The sequence below is a fragment of the Passer domesticus genome, chromosome 1 (genome assembly GCF_036417665.1).
Source record: "Passer domesticus isolate bPasDom1 chromosome 1, bPasDom1.hap1, whole genome shotgun sequence".
In the NCBI taxonomy this organism is placed as follows: Eukaryota; Metazoa; Chordata; class Aves; order Passeriformes; family Passeridae; genus Passer; species Passer domesticus.
Genome location: NC_087474.1, coordinates 122,309,157 through 122,326,118, shown reverse-complemented (window position 1 = coordinate 122,326,118; position 16,962 = coordinate 122,309,157). Strand labels below are relative to the sequence as shown.

General features: G+C 34.7%; 1 protein-coding gene across 1 annotated transcript in view; it reads right to left on the bottom strand.

Moving 5' to 3' along the window:
* Positions 1–16,962, bottom strand: part of RP1 (RP1 axonemal microtubule associated) — a 205,521-nt gene that overhangs the window by 105,588 nt on the left and 82,971 nt on the right. Inside the window, exons 26-32 of the mRNA XM_064425911.1 lie at positions 14,076–14,165; positions 11,971–12,103; positions 11,582–11,733; positions 9,143–9,297; positions 6,764–6,822; positions 6,419–6,460; positions 2,501–2,664 (exon numbers count right to left, since the gene is read on the bottom strand). Coding sequence (XP_064281981.1) covers positions 2,501–2,664; positions 6,419–6,460; positions 6,764–6,822; positions 9,143–9,297; positions 11,582–11,733; positions 11,971–12,103; positions 14,076–14,165 — 795 coding nt within the window. The remainder of the gene's footprint in view (positions 1–2,500; positions 2,665–6,418; positions 6,461–6,763; positions 6,823–9,142; positions 9,298–11,581; positions 11,734–11,970; positions 12,104–14,075; positions 14,166–16,962) is intronic.

Genomic DNA, 16,962 nt, shown 5'->3' with positions numbered 1-16,962 from the left:
TGTACTTGCAAACATGGAACAGCTACCTTCCTTACAAAGACAGCCACCAACCCCAAAATATAATCTAAGGTTAAACTGAAGATTTTGAATATTTCTTAGGAAAATTTCAGCACTTCTAGTAGTTTAGTGTTATTTTTTTTAATTGACAATGTTTTGAGATTCTTAAGACCAACACCACCCTAAAGAGAATGAAGAGGTGATTATGAAGCAAATTCACAAAGCAAATCATGGAAAAAGCCTTGTTAGGCAAATGCTTGATCCTGCCACTAACAATAATGCAAGCAGTATTTTGAAAGCAGATCTACTGAACCAGTCAGTGTTTTTACTGGTTTCATTATTACTAGAACAGCAGAACTTGTACCCGAAGGTATGGAATTATTATGTATGGAAGTAATAAAAATTGAGAGATTGCAGCTGGTTTTTACAGAAGATAATAGGCTTACAGTCTTATGCTTAGTTCTCTTTGACACAGAAGGGAATATTTAGCATGACCAAACTTTAAAAGAATATTTTAAAAGAATTTCTTTATCAAACAGTGTGTACAGTCATGAGAGATAATTCGGCATGTTTCAAAGAATGATGATGCAGAATACTGGACTCTAGAGAATATAATTTACAATATAATTAAAGCTCCAGTGTCTTCAGCAACCCAGTGTTCTGCCAAAATCAGTATTTTTGAAATACCGAGAAATACTGAGGGACTGTGATGACACCAGAGGAAGATGCAGGAAACAGATCAGAGTTGTGATGAAAGCTGTAACTTATGGTAGATTGATATTCCTCTACTGGTGAAGGAATGACTCTCAACAGAAAAATGATGCCCTAAAAACTATGCCTGAATAGTAACAGAAGCAGAAAACCACAGCCCAGAAGTATTTTCTTTGAACACACTGGGACAATTCAGAGCAGAAAAGGAAATCCATCAAATTTAATTCTGTTTTTTTCCTGCTCCCATATTGTTTATCCTTGACATACCCATCTGGTAGGAAAAATTGCTAAGCCACAAGAGAAAATGCTGTGCAGAGTACATATGACTGTCTTGAGGAAACCTAGAACCCAGAACTCCAGTCAGAAACAAGAACTGTCCCCATCACACATTTGTAAATTACCTTCAATGAATTTCATGTACTGCCATCATATGGAAATCTCTAAGGTAATGGCCTTGTTACATTATACCTGCATTACAATGGACTTTGGCCAGTTTTTAATTTCATTTACACAGACCTTAATCAGAGATAGCCAAGGTTAATGAAGTTACACTTGCTTTATAAAGCAATAGAAGCAACAATAAAATTAAGTTCTAGAATGAAATCTCAGGAGGCTATAAAGGAACACCAGCTGATTTACTCAAGTTTTATTAACTTTCTTTTTTCATTATTTTTAACTTTACTGAATATTCATTGTATACTTTTAAGAATTCAAGTAACTACACAGTTACCTATACTTTCTATCAGACTTGATATTTTATTAAGACAATAAAATACATTTTGGTGCCATTCTGTTTTTGTGAGCCATTTCTCTGTGATTCTTATGGTTGTAAGTGTGACTACAGGGATTTTGAAACTGTATGGTATTTTGATTGTTTTTGTGAGGCATGACTGTGTTTTATTTGTTTCCTTTATATTATGCTGATCTCTTCCAGCACCTTTTATCAATTAACAGTTTCTTTTTAAAAAACTATGCTAGAAAGTTTCTATCTGGCTGATTTTGATATCAAAAGATATTTTCTGTCCCATCTGTCACTGATTCCCCATCATCTGTTTATTATGCATAAATTATTTAAACCTAAGTGACCTATCGCAGATTTAACTACTGCAACAGGTACAGTCCTGACCAAGGAACTGCATGAAGTAGAGAAAATGGCAGGAATCACAGGATCTTGTAGAAGTCCTGAGAAATGCCACATTTCTGAAGCACATCACAGAGACTTTTTTGTCAGTAGAGAGAAATATTTCCATTTGCTTGGAGGAACAGGACAACACTAGTTTAAATCATATGAGTTAACTTAAACTATGTGATTTACCTCTAGTTTCTAGCCACCCTTCATCCCCTTTCCTTCTTACTTTCTCCAATAAAAAGTTCACACAAGAGTAGGCCTCAGTGGAAGTCTGAGGAAGATTGTAAGATTGTGGAAGAATATACAGTTAACCTTTCCAAAGATGGATATGGAACACAAACCATAACCAAGATTATCTTAATACAAAAATGCAAAAAAAGGTTTTTTTTTACTTCTTCAAATGAGCATGTAGTGTAAACTGACACATCAAGAAGATGCAAGTAGGAAGCAGATTCTGAGAGACATGTCTGCCCCATGCAGTTGTGAACACATTGCCTGATTCAAAACTTAGTGTTGTAAAAGTCAGCAGCTCCCTCAGAAATACTTAATCATCCTTGCATGTTTATTTGAGTCTTTTTTATTACCTCTATTATCTAGTTTTGAGAAAAGCTGTTTTGCATTTGTTTTGAATTCTCCAGTGTTCATATACCAGCCATACTGTACCTTAAATGTATCTTCACTGTTGGGATTAAACAGCTGCTGTTTCCCAGATCCCAAAATAATAGGGCCAGAAGCTTTGTTTTCTCCATAAGCATAAAGGAATACTGTTGCTGTTGTGCCAGCTGTTTCAAAATCCCCAGTGACTACAGTTATCTTCCAGTCTCCTTCTGTAAAGTAAAAAAAAACAAATTAAATGCTTTTAAAAATGTTACTTATATGAAGCAGTTTACTTGAAAGATGTAAATGAAAGCATAGTTTGGCCCAAGGACTGTGACTACACTGCACCTAAAAGGTAAGGATGTCAGCAGAGGTAACAGAGCATTGCCCAAATACTACATCATTCAAACTCATTTTAAGCAAGTTATGGATTAAGGATTGAGGAGGTTTACACTGCACTAAAGCCAGAAATATGAACAAAAAGTTAAGTGAGATTTCTAGTGCTAACCCTGAGGTTAGCACTAGAAGCAGACCACCATCCAGAGTTTGGATTATGACAACAGTATAACCAAGAAATGCAGCAGGAAAACTGTCAAAGCAACCTGATTAAGTACAATTTCCTCTCATTTTAGGGTAATGTGATACATCAACAGAGTTCCATTTGCCTGGATGGGGGCATGATACTGAAATCAGCATGAAAAATAAAGGTTTTGTAGAAAATTCTGAACTAGATTAGGACTCATTAGAAAATCATTTTATATAAAGCTCCCTGGCACTAAAGTGTCATCTCTGCTCCCATAAAATGTACACGTTATTTAAATATTCAAAAGCAGCTTAATAAAATTCTTATTTTAAAAAAGAACAATTCATAATTGCAAAATGCATTTCTACATCTGAAAAGATGGGATTGCACGCTTCTCCACCCCTCATTGATTACAGCTTTTGTCTGTGTGAAACAAGTTCCACACAACGCCTTGAATTCATTCTGTTCAAGGCAAACAACAAATGAAATACCAGTCCCCAGTCATCTTATAAATAAATGCCATAGCGTACACTGCAGTTTTCTTAGTAGAAAGCTGTCTGGTAATGCCTGCATGATTTAAATCTGTTGTCTGACAGAAGTATTTATCTTGGGCCAGCCTCATTATCACTCAGTAATTTGCCCCACAAAAATTGAACTGGAGCAGGAAGTTTGATTTCCTGTTTTCCAAGTCTTTAGAGGTCTGGCTGATGTCTGGTTTGGGAAGGTGATAGAATTTTAAATACACATAAATACACAGCTGGGAATTCAGAAAACAGCAGTAGCTCATTTGTTCTGTCCAATCAAACCTGGCCCACAGACTGCAGGAAGGAATTGTCCCCTGTACTCTGCTCTGATGAGACCCCACCTGGAGTACTGCATCCAGCTCTGGGTTCCCCAGCAAAAGGTTGTTGTTCAGTTTGGACAGGAGAAGGTTCCAGGCAGGTTGGCCTTATTGACAACCTTTATATTAAGTTACTTAAAAGAAACCAATATATTAAGTTACTTAAAAGAAAACAATGAATTTTTGCAAGAACAGGTAGTGCTATGTCAAGGGGGAATGGTTGAGGGTAGATTTAGATAAGACATGAAGAATCTTGGTGGTTGTTTTGGTTTATTTTTTTTTTTACTGTAAGGATTGTGAGACACTGGAACAGGTCACCCAAAGAAGTTGTGGATGTCCCATCTCTGGAAGTGTTTGAAACCAGGTCAGATTGGACTCGGAGAAACCTGGTCTAGTGGAAGATGTCCCTATCCATGTCAGGGGCTGTACCAGGCATCTTTAGAGATTTTATCCAACCCAAACTATTCTACAATTCCATAAAGGAAGTGAAGCATCCAATTTTCACCAAAAAATGTCAGACTCCAGCTTGTAGAGAAACTTTTGTGCCTTTGAAAATCCTCATCTTCACAGCTTTCTCTATAGACTCACTTCCTTGATTAAAAAAAAAAAAAAAAAAAAAAAAACAAAAAAAAAAACACCACAACATTGTACCAGAAAACAAAAGGATAAACATCAATTAGAAGAGTGAAAAGCCTCTATACACTGATGGTGGAAACAAAGAGCATAAGGCAAGGGCTCCCTGCCCCACAGAGAAATTTTAGATAAAATTTTACAGTAGAAATTTTACAAAAATTTCAGCTTTTTCCATTTTCAAACAATACAATGCTAATTTCTTAAAGACAAAGTTCCTTTGAACTATTTGACTGGATGATAAGGACAATTCCATTTACAAGGGTTTATGAAGAATGGTGCAGACAAGGGGTAAAATATGACCCATTAGTCCTCCTAAAATTTCAAACATCATTCAGAAACAAATACTCATTTCAAAGCAGGTAAAACATTTTTTTTTACATGTTCATTAATTAATTGTGCCTCAAATGGTTTTGATGGCCTTTTCTATTGTATTGCTTTCTCAAACTCTGTCTTTTTTTAAGCAAAAAGACAGGGGTTCTGAAATGATGCAGTAGCTACTATTGAGGCTGTATTTTCTAGCTAGTTCAGCTCCAACCTCCCAAGTATAAGTTCAGTATCTATAAACTATTTTGCACACAATTACCCCTCTGAAGGTAAAGTAGGGACTCAAACTTCCTCAAAAACATAATTAAGAAGAGTTAATGAACTATTTGAACTCCTCTATGGTTTGAACTCCTCTATGTTGACTTTGAGGCTCGTTCCTTTTTTCTGGAAGTAGAAAGGACTTGTCTTTGAAACACTGTGCGGGTATAGGAAAATAGTCCTTAAATTTCTAATTTCTCTGATGCCAGAAATCCTCATTGTAGTGCATTGCATGCTTCCAAATAGAAAAGGGAAACAGTAAGTATTACAAAACCATAGTGATACAGAAAGAAAATGCAATATGGGGAAAGAAAATACAGAAAGAAAAGCTCATGGGGAAAAAAGGTAAGTGAACAAACTCTCAGATCAACCACTAAACCAAGAATTGCAGCAGTCCCTCTAGGCATAGGATACACAATTTCAAGTCTCTTTCCCACTGATCCATATTTTACCAAGTGTCCCAAAAAAGAAGCTATTTGTTTCACACAGTTTTGCCTTACTCTGATTGAGACTTTTGCACAGCTTAAATGACACAGACCCAGCTGTAGGTGCAGAATTTGAGTTATGGAAGGGAAGATCTCTCAAGACAGGCCATGCAAAAGTGAGGTGTGTGGAACAGATAAAGCACAAAGAATAATAAACAAAGAGCAAATTACTGCCTGCTGGAAAAAACATAGAAAGCAGGAAGGACAAAGATACTTGTGACTCAAAAAAAAGCCTATTAACGCGACAGGATTTTAATATATTTTCAAAAATAACTGGGTAAAAATGTTATCATTACCACTTGCCATAGGAACAAGGATTAGGACAAGACATTTAGGTCTTCATGGATATTTTGATTGTTACAACAAATTTTGAATAAACATTTTCAAACTTTCTCACAATGCCTTCTAGATCATTGTTCATCCTACAGCATGAAGCACCTCTCATAGTCGAGAAATTCTAATGTGTCTAATTTTAAGAAATTAAATTTAATCTGCTCTGTTTGCGAGGACAGAGAAGTCAACCTGAACAAATATGAAATCACAAGTAAAACAGTAAAGGAAAAACTATTGTTCAGAACAAAACTATATCTAGTCCAGGGAAAAGAACCATGTTTTAACGTGTTAACTATAAAAAGCTGAAATTAAGACAGATCACCAGTAAGTATTAGAAGAATAAGAATTTTTTAAAAAGCAGAAAGAAAATTAACATTATGGAAAGAAAAATGACAGAATTAAAAGAAAGCATAAACAAAATTTATTTATTAAATTAAAATGTGAAGTTCAGAGTTTACTGAAATGTTCAAATAGTGTGCTATAATTAATGCTTTAAAATAAATACAAGTAGCAACAAATGTGTAAAGCAATTAGTTCTGAAACAGAAACAGTTTTCATTAAAATCAGGAAACAAGAGCAGTATTTACCATTTGCATCTTGCATTTTCAGCTGCTGATTTTTTTCAAGCTCTGCAAAAAAAATCCCATTAATAAAGGATCTTTAATATTACAGAAAAGGTTTGAAAGAAGAGATCAAAAAGACATTCCATTTTTCTAGCCAATACAAGAAAACTCTTTCCATTCATTCCCTCCATACTTTCTCATTATCACCTATACTAATTATATAAATCATGTTGTCTCAGAAATATAGCAAAGCAAGCTGCAAAATCAGTTAACTCTGATATTTACAGTGTAAAATCTGCCCAGATTTCTTCAGAGGAAAAGGATTACTAATTATTCTTTTTATTTCCATAAAGTTACCATAAATATTACCTTGAGGGTACAGCTCAATTTCTGAATGGATTATACCTTGAGACATAAATGGAAGCCACCTAAGAATAAGAAAGAAAATAAGAAAGCAGGTAGAAATCAATTTTTATTTACATTACCATATAACTGAATGGTCTATATCTGATTTTCATGCTGAATACATCTAACAGCAATGGGTTTCCACTCCTAAAATTTTGATATTTGATTTATGTTACAGTAGAAATTATTTGACTCAACAAAGAAACTTCTTTTGTGCAAAGTTAAGAGCTATGTAGGTGTAAAATACACTTGTATCAGATTAAGAGACTCATATGGCACTACTTGTTTGTACAGCTAAACAGAAGAATATAGCACAGAACACTATGGATTGAGAGGTAAGTATAATTTATATGTATCTATTGCAATATTTCTTAAAAATACAGTTCAGAGTTAAAACAAAGATGGAACACTTCTCTTTCTTATTCCTCCTATCAATTGAGGACAGGTAGATGAGTCTCAAAAAAGGACAAATCAAGGAAAACATTCTTTAGGTTTCCTAGTCATGTTACCCTAGGCTATGTATAATTTTGAAAACTTTTCATTGGAACATGGATTACCAATGGCTTTTATTTCCTCTTGCTTGGTAAAAGATCATCTCTTTTTTTACCAGAAAAGAAATGCAGTAACCTTCTGGGCTGTAGTTTTTTTATATTTTCAGTCCACTTCCATGGACTCTCCAGGAATGACCTAAATCATTCAGTCTCCTATGAAGCCTGTGAGTATTTCAATACAAGCTGGGCAAGGAAAGTCCAGAGCAACTTACAAAGTTTCCAATTTTTTGTCTTGAAAACAGTACTTGGCAAATTCATATAAGGGCTCCTCCCTGAGAAATAAATTTTCTCTTACTAAACTACTTATTTCTATCACTTCTGGTAAAAACTGATGGCACAGGTATCTTCTGAAATCCCAGATGCTAAAAGGTATCAGTAACTAGTAAATACTATGTAATTGAAATCGAGAAGAGGGTGTTAGATGTTCAGAAACTAATATCAGGTTTTTCAGATCGATAAAATGCTCGTGTTCCTTTGGTTAAATGAGACAAAGACAGAACTTTTTTCATGTCCTGGATCAGAAAATAGCTCTGTAAAATAAAATAAATGTGTGGCTGAAGATTACTATATTAGATTTCTGAAGAGCAAAAACCTTCTTCCTCTTTGAATAGAGAGCCAGTACATTTTGGCAAGCATAGAAGCTACACCTGATCCCCACCACTGACTTATTTAATTCCCTTCAGTGGAAGGGTTTCCTTCTAGGGAAGTTAGACATTAAGAAACACTTGTTTCTTTTTAGCACTTTCTATGACAGAATAATAAGCATCCAGTGTTAATTATCACAGAATTAACACAGCAAAGTGTCCTGCCATTTATCATTTCTAAGCCATATTACTCACTAGAGATAGCTATGACACAAAGAAAATTTCACCTATATTTTTTTTGTAAAGATAGCTTCTACAGGTAGCAGCTACTGCTGGCCTGCATCCAAATCTGCTCAGAGAAATCCTCAGTCTTATATTACTATTAATAAGTATCTTACCACTTGAAGAAAAATCTCAGATCTAGAGAGTTAATCAAGGCAAGAAAACACCTTTATTGCTATTTTTGATGATGTGACACCAAGAATTGCAAGAAGTTGTTGAAGGTTATGTAACATATTCTTTAAAATCCAGACCAAATAATTGGGCAACGTGCATTTATTAAATATTATTAATTAAATGTTATTTATTCTGGTGTCTTGTCACATAGTCATATTGTTTCTCATCACTTTCTTTATTTCACTTGAGTCATGCATATTCCTACAAGAGAAACTGTAAACTGGAAACTCCAAAATTGGGATTACCATATTTTTCTAAAAATGCAAAATGTAGTATTTATCAATTGACTTTTAAGATGCTCATTTAATAACTTAAATGGAACATCTACAAATTAGTTCCAGGCATCATATTTGTCTCTCTGGCCAGGCTGTAAAGAGAGTGAATGCTAGTCTTGGATGGAAAACCTTGTTTATTTCCCATTTAGAAATACACTTAATTTAGAACATTTCAGGTGCTTTATCTTTCCTTCCTGAAAGGTAAATCACGCTTACAGCACTGATGCTGTAAGATAAGTCTGTACTCTTAATTCTAGCAACACAGACTCAATATAAGTGTTTAACCTTTGCTACAGACCATACAGAACATTAATTCAAGCAATCTGTTCTGGAATAACACATTTTGTGGATTTTATGAAACTGTGAAATAATAAAAAATGTCTTTGTCTGAAAAACTCACATTTAGTACATCAATTGACACAATACTTGTAGCGATACATATTGAGGAATATTTTAAAATATTGCTGTAAAAACTACCTTTCACAATTGAAAACATATTCTGAGTTGCTCTCGGCTTCTCTGACAATGACTTTGTCACAGTACCAGTGCTGGGACTTGGTGCTGGCCTCACAGCGCAACAGCACCTTCTGCAGCTTCCCAAGGGACACAGCTTCCACTTCAAACACACTGACCTGGGAGACAGAGGAGACAGCAATCTGCAATTTGCCACCAGTAAGGCAGCCCAGAAACTGAAGTGTGTTAAAAGCCTGACCAATTCCCACAATGTACAAAGATTTCAACTGGTTTGAATGACAGCTGGACTGTATTCGAATAGTTTGGATCTGAAGAGTTAAATGTCTTTTGATGAAGTGTCACGGTAAATAGGAAAGCACAGCCAAAACCTGGATGTAGTAATAGTCCCCCAAAATATTGGGCTTTTACAGCCACCATCCAAAATGCTGCACACAACCCTTTAGTATTGTTTCAATGCCTTGCCATTTACATTACTCTTCTCTTGGTAAGAAACATTTAAATCTGTAATTTCCTTTGCTGATATTACTTTAAATCAGATCTTCTCATAATGTTCTCTTTTTGGTTTCACCTCCTCTACTTACATTTTATTCTACTGCAAGAAACTGAAATCTGACATGCCATTTTCCCCTTGTTATTCATTTAGGCTTGTGCTTATAGTTGGAAAAGATTGTTTTCAGAGAAGCATGAAGCTGATCAGGTCCAGGTTGATAATTTTCTGTCACAGTGAAAAGCATACAGCTTTCTATCTCTAAATGTAATGGTCCAGATCATTCTTCTCAGTACAAAGAAAATGAAGGAAAGAAATACACTGGGAAATTCATATCTGTAAGGTTCTCAGTCCTCAGCAAATGGCAGCACTGAGACTGCCTGTGCGACATTACTTATCCCTTGTGTATAGATAATATATGATCACAAGCTAGTCTCCCTGAAAGATTCCTGCCTCAAAGTGTGCTCAGGAGGACGACAGATTTTTCAGTATCTCCTTTTGTCTTCATTATCTTTATGTCTCTATGCATTATTTACTGCAACCACCCAAAGAGCTCAGTGAAATAGAACTGATTTCCCCAGTGACTTCACCTTTGCACTTCTCCCATAGCATCCTGGTTTTCTGCAACTGCTTAATCTCTTTTTTAAAAGGCCATTCTGCATAATATTTCAATTTACCTACACAGTTAAAGTGCAGAGTTTGCTGCTAAAAGCTGTCAAAGATGCAGAGCGGTGTGGGTGCTCAGCTGAGAAACAGAGGGGTTAATTTACTGAAATATTTAACATTTCAAAGAGCTTACTAGGTGTGCAGAGCACAATTCTATTTGAACTCAGTTACAGCTAGGGTTGTTCAGAGAAGTTAAACTGGTTATGCAGCAATACATAGACATGAAAAATGTGGTCACTCAGGAAGGTTTTATTTTAAGCAATTTGCCCAATACAATGCAGAATATCTGTGGCAGGGATGAAATCAAGTTGTTCAAGTCAGCATTCCACTATCTCTGCCAAAAATTATATATCCCGCTCTCTGCTTTGCTGCTCCAAACAATCCACAGTCTTATTCACCCATTTCCATAACAAAGTGCCCTTTGAACCAGTCCCCTTAGCCCTTGTGTAAATAATATGCTGAATTGACAATCAAGCTGGCTAGAATAATGCCCCCCCAGAAAATTCCACCTAAATTCTGCATTTTAATTTGAATAGAACTTTATCTCTCATACATTAGTAACAGCATAAAATATCTATTTTAAAAATAGTATAGATACATTTAAAGTTTCCCAGTGGGTTATGGCTGTTTTTAGCACTTTAGGTACTGCTTTTCATTTGATAATTAAGTGTTCCACTAACAATTGACACTGCTGGTTGTACATACAAGTGTTAATCCTCAATACACCACAAAGGAAGAAACAGGCTCAACAGAAGGTCAAAAGAAGGCTAATGGCAGAGTTAACATTAAATTTAGTAGTTCCTGGAATTTAACCATACTGCAGAAAATCAGGATGATGTATATTTTACTTTTGGAAGAACTAGGAGGTAATAAATTTAAAGAAAAATTACTTTAACTCTGTCCTGTATTAATTACAATACTTTACTATTACACATTAAAAAGAATACATAACAAACAGACCTACTAAGACCTAAAATCATGGAACAATTTCTGTACACTCTTTTGGAGCCAGCTGTATCTCATCATACTTTAAAAGGATATGTTTTAAATTCATAGGCAGCTCTTCTCACCATCTGAAGCTGAGGCCCTCAAACAATTTTTATTTCCCCTTTCCTGCATATATTTTCACTCATCCTATTAAATCCTGGGTCAGTAGAAAAATATTTTCCTTAGTTCTTAAAAGATATTTAGCTAAACTTATGTGGTATGCTTTATTGCTATTTTTAGGAACCTGTATACAATTACTTAACTATATTCACAAGGCTAGACAAATTGTTTTTCAGACTTACCATTCCTCTCTGAAATGGCACTGGTGTACCACTTTTATGCAGAAGTCTTAGACCAGAATCTCCTCTTTTTCCATAGATGCACAAATAAACTGCACAGTCTGTGTCAGCTTGCTCCAAGTCACCAGTGTGGACATAAACACGGTATAAAGCAACTTCCAGAAATAACCCAAAGAAGAAAATGCAAGTTATATGGCATCACAACTAATTTTAGTCACTATTATAGCTTAATGCTAACAATGACAGTATGTCTGATCTGCGATTAGTTTTCTGGAAGATACTCCCCACAAATCAGTCAAACTATTTGCTTTTAAGATTTCTAGGACCACAATTTGGTTGGCATTCACACTGAAAACCAGGTAGCCAGTATATAAATAACTGTACACACATACTTGGACAGGTAGGTTTTCCAGCTTCCACTACTGGAAGTTCACACAGAAATTCTCTGTCATCACGATTCTTTGATAACCATATGTTTTCTGGAAAATTCAATGTTTTCTTGCTCCTTAGGTGTTGCAGTATCACCTGAAGGAGAAGCAATTCCAAATATAACTCAGTTCCAGTGCTTTTTTTCCCAACAGCAAAACATAATTTTGTATATACATTTTTTTTTCTATCTCAGAAAAAATAACACAATCAGTAAATATGGCACACAAAATTGAAGTATGAAAATATCTTTGTTTTGGCCACTAGTATGCAACAAAAAAATCTGTAGTTGTAATTTGTGGGTTTGCAATTTGAAATGTCCCCAGGTCTGGTTTCAGCACGTAAACCACCTCTATGTAACACTGTCTGGAGGACTGAGACTGAAAACCTTCTGGTAGCTGCTGTTACATGACACTGAGCTTTTGGAAGATGTGGAAAGATGGACACAGATTTTTTATTTTAGAATGAAAACAGGATGAAACTCATCATCTACATCTTTCTGAACTCTGACAAGTAGAGGACACATTGGAATATTAAATCAATTTGTATTATCTTTGTCTCTTCTACAGGAAAACAAAAAACAACCTGGATACTATCACCATCTATAAATTCTTAAGATGGTTAGAATTCCTATTTCTAGAGTTAGTTGCTGCTGTAGAGTAAGATAGCTGCCTCACTTGTTTCCTATAATTACAGCACTCTGTATTACATTTTATGAAAGCAGTTTTTGTTGGTCTTGAATTACCATACTTACTACAGGGGTTCTCCAGAGGTCTTGACTAGCAAAAGGAAATAAAAAATTATCTTTCTGCAGTTGTGTTTCTGAATGTGCATATAATATGCATAAGCTTTGCAAACAAAATTATGAAAATAAGTACTCACATCCAAATTCTAACACTTAGGGAATCAGGGCAATAGATGTCTTTATCTCACTTTTCCAATAAAATATTATTTAAAGTAAAATGAACACTGCTTTCAACACCAAAGCATGTATTTATTCTAATGTGAAACACTTTGGCAGCACTGATTCCTAATCTCTAATATTTATTGGCAGTGCGCCCCCCCCCCCCACTGATTCATAAAAATTGCATATTTTTAACTACTTTTTCAGAAAAACACAGCTTTCAACATGATTTATTTTTTGATCTGAAATTAAGTTTTTTTTAAATCCCTGACTTACCCTGTGAAATTTGGAGCAAAATATTAAATAAATATTTAGTTACCAGCAGGCTGGAAAGTGGAATATTTATGCTCACATTCAGTTTTACTACAGTCTCAGTTAAGACCTTTGGGTTAATGTAAAAATCTGCTATTATTGCCTAATTCTGATTGTCTAAATCAAGCTTTTTAAGATTATTCAAATGAAAAAGAATAAACTTGTTTCCTTTACAAATTCAACACATGAAACAGACAAAAAATTCTTATCCCAGTTCTAAAAAATGTTTTACATGGGTGTCAGCCTTAGGAAGCATTTAGAACAAATTTTGTCTGGTGAGCATCCCTAAATTTCAAGAGAAAAATAGAATTAAAAAAAAAAAAAAAGAAGAAATTATTCACCAAATTGAAAAAAAAGACAGCAGCTTTTTTGTCCTGAAAATATTCATAATTATGAGAAATGGTGGGGCCTGTTATAACTTACTTTGTTTACCTTTCAGCAAACTTTGTTCATTCCTGGCAAGTTGTTGTCATGGAATGATTTATGCTCCATCATTTTCAATTTTTCAGAGCTGGAATTTAAAGCTAGACTCTCCCTAACACACTGAAGAGTACAGAAACACTAAAGAGCATGGCAAATTTTCAGAAAGCAAAATTTGGTCAAACACATCAGTACAATAAAAATTGCTGCAGGAATTAGGAATAATTGCAAAATAATTTTGCATATTTCTATCCCCTAGCAGATGAACTGTATCAGTGTTTTTGTCATCTCTACAGCAATCTAAGAACACAATTCAGTAACAACTTATCCCAATCAGCATTTATAGATTCATAAACATATGTCTTTACGAAAATATGGGCCCTTATTTCACATAAATTTAATAAAATGGGAACAAAATCACTGTAAAAGCCTTACCCTCTGTAAGTTCCACTCGGGTTGTTCATTTGGTAATCCATCAAGTTCAATTCTTATCTTGTAGATATTCCCAATGCTGTTTATTTTAACCTGAATAAAGTCAGAACAGTACAGTATAAAACTACATAGAACTACATCTTTATCTTTGCTATTGATTCTAGATTTATCTGAACCATTGTAGCATCTGAGTGTTCAGGAACAATGCATAATATTTGATTGGCAGATTTGAGGTTATAGGATTCAGAAAACACATTTCTTCTGTTTTGACTAAGCAGATCACTGTCTGAGCCCCAGTTTGACCAGATTACAGCCTAGTGGAATCACAAGGCTTGCCAGGAGAAGGATTTGGCAGGTATTTGAACTCTGCAAAGTTTCATGAGTCAAAATTTGATGAGGGTTCTTCATGAGAGAAATGAGCAATACAAAATTACATCCTATAAATAAAATTACATCCTCTGACTACAAGTCACAAATCTTTCATAATTCTGCACAGATGACCATAAACCCTAATATGTCAACATGAAGGATATAAAATTTTTAAGACCTCAAAGAATAGCTCCCAAGAGCTGGCAGAACATCTGCAAAACTTCAGAAGTCACTGATGCTATATTTGCTTTCTGACTATGATTTGTATTCATTTGCCCTTCCAAGCATTATGCGTGCTCTTACTTATAAAAACTATTCTATGCGACCCTATCTTCAAAACTTTAAATGAACCCTCACTTATCTAAGGTTCATTTGAAGTTTAGTCACTATTTAAAGCAAGCATAAATAATTTTAGATAATTTGTAATGTACCTTTAGGAAAGGAAGAGTGTGTTATTATGTTATTTCTCAAATAATAATTCTATTCATAAAAGATTGGTAACAGCCTATTCCTTTCCACCATTTACATCCAAAAAGCTATTTACATTGGACAAAAATTATCTTCATTCTCTTAGAAACACTACTATATTATCCCCTCATTCTTTACTTTCATTAACAAAAAGCACTCTTCTCATTTCAGAGTTCAGAATTACCTCATTTCTTGTATCAGTTTTTAGCTCTTTGTGCTTTTATGTAAGAAAATTTCATGTTATAGTCACAGCATTGTCATGCTTTAGTCAAAGACTTCTAAAAGAAAAAAACTTCTACTCTGGATTTCCTGAACATTGAAATGCACTTTGAAATTTCCTAATGGTTGCTTGAGACAGAATCTGTGGGTTTCACACGTGTTATTTGTGTTGGTATACTTGTTACATCAACCTGAATTCCATTAACCAAATAAATGTGATCACCAGGCTTGCAACACTGATGTGACAATATAGTTTCCTTCTTTTCCATTGGCTTAAGTACCTTTGTTTTGCTCTGCCAAGTCATATCCTTGCTTATGCTGCATAATATTCCCTCTAAAAGTAGTCTTATTGGAAGTAACCTGGAAACTTTGGGATTAAAGCAGCAGTAAAGTATGGGCATATATTCAGCTTGAATGCAAAAAAAAAAAAAAAAGTATTGTCTTTCCCCCCATTTCACAAACAAACTAACCTACTTCTCAAGTAATATGGGATCTGGTCTTCTCATTCACAGAGCTGATGCTCACTGCATTAATAAGGCTATCCTGTCATCTGTTTATTCTAATAAATCCCTCTTAGACATTTAGTTAATAAAGATAAAAGGTTGCACATAATTTCACGTATCAACACAACACAAAACAAAATGTGCTAGACTAAGTCAGAATGCAAGGGTGTTTTCTTCCTAAAACAAGTATAGATCTTCCAGAAGTAACATGCTGGTAGTCTTGATTTTTCTCATGCACTGTCTTAGGAATGATTAAGCAGGCAATGAAAACTCACATGGGTAAGGTAAAATAAGAAAGAAAAGGCCACATATTGAATGGTTCTCAATTCTAAGGTTAATTATACTCAAACTTTTCATAGTTGCCCATGTTGCTGACAAATGTAAGGTTAAAGACCTTTAGACTGATTCCTAATTGGTGGATTATTTTAGCCTTTCAGAAACTGCTTTCTTCCTAGAACTCCTGGCCAGAGCTATGATTAAGCTGATTACCTTAAAAATAAAATTTGGTATCATCTGTTCCAGAACATATCAGTGAAAACATAAACATTCAAAGACAGAAGTGGTAAGAAGAAGATGTAACTTTTTTTATGTCTTACATTCCTATCCTTATTTCAAGATATGTTCTGTTAAACAAGTACTGCATAAAGTTTAAGGAGAAAAAGAGAAGAAAGAGCTTTTACTCGTAGGCTTTTTCTTTGTGGATTTATTCACTGCAGACTAAAGAGTGAAAAGCACTTCAGTGGCATTTGCTATTTCATGCCTGAAAGCTATAGTGTCAATGTGATGTAAAAAAACCCTAGGAGTAGCCCCAGGTGCTGAGAGAAAGATCCTGTTCTCTCACAAGATCAATATCTGCAGCACACAGCCATAATGGGCCACATCCATTTTAGAGAAGAAAAATTGGTCCATCTCTTTTGAACATATGGATTAACTTTTCAAACATGCCATTATCCAACATTGCTTATAAATTATTTACTAATTAGGAGAACAAGATTCCCTGTGGATCATAATCTATAGCTTATATGCTTAGAAAATAAACATTATGGTAGGTTGTCTCCTTGCCTATGCCCTATTCATAGAGAGAAATATGATTATTAATATCATTGACAGTATCAATCTTGGATTGTACAAAGATTGTATCAGAAGAGTTGATGAGTCCTGAAGACAATGTTACATGCTTCTCAGACAGAGATTTAAGCAAAACAGAAATTTCAGCTCCTTTGGTAATTTCCTCTCAGCCTACCTAGACATAATTTCCTGATTAAAATAGAGGTGGGGTTATTCTTAAATAAAAGCAGAAACCTTGTGTTTTCACAAAGTGGTTACGCATA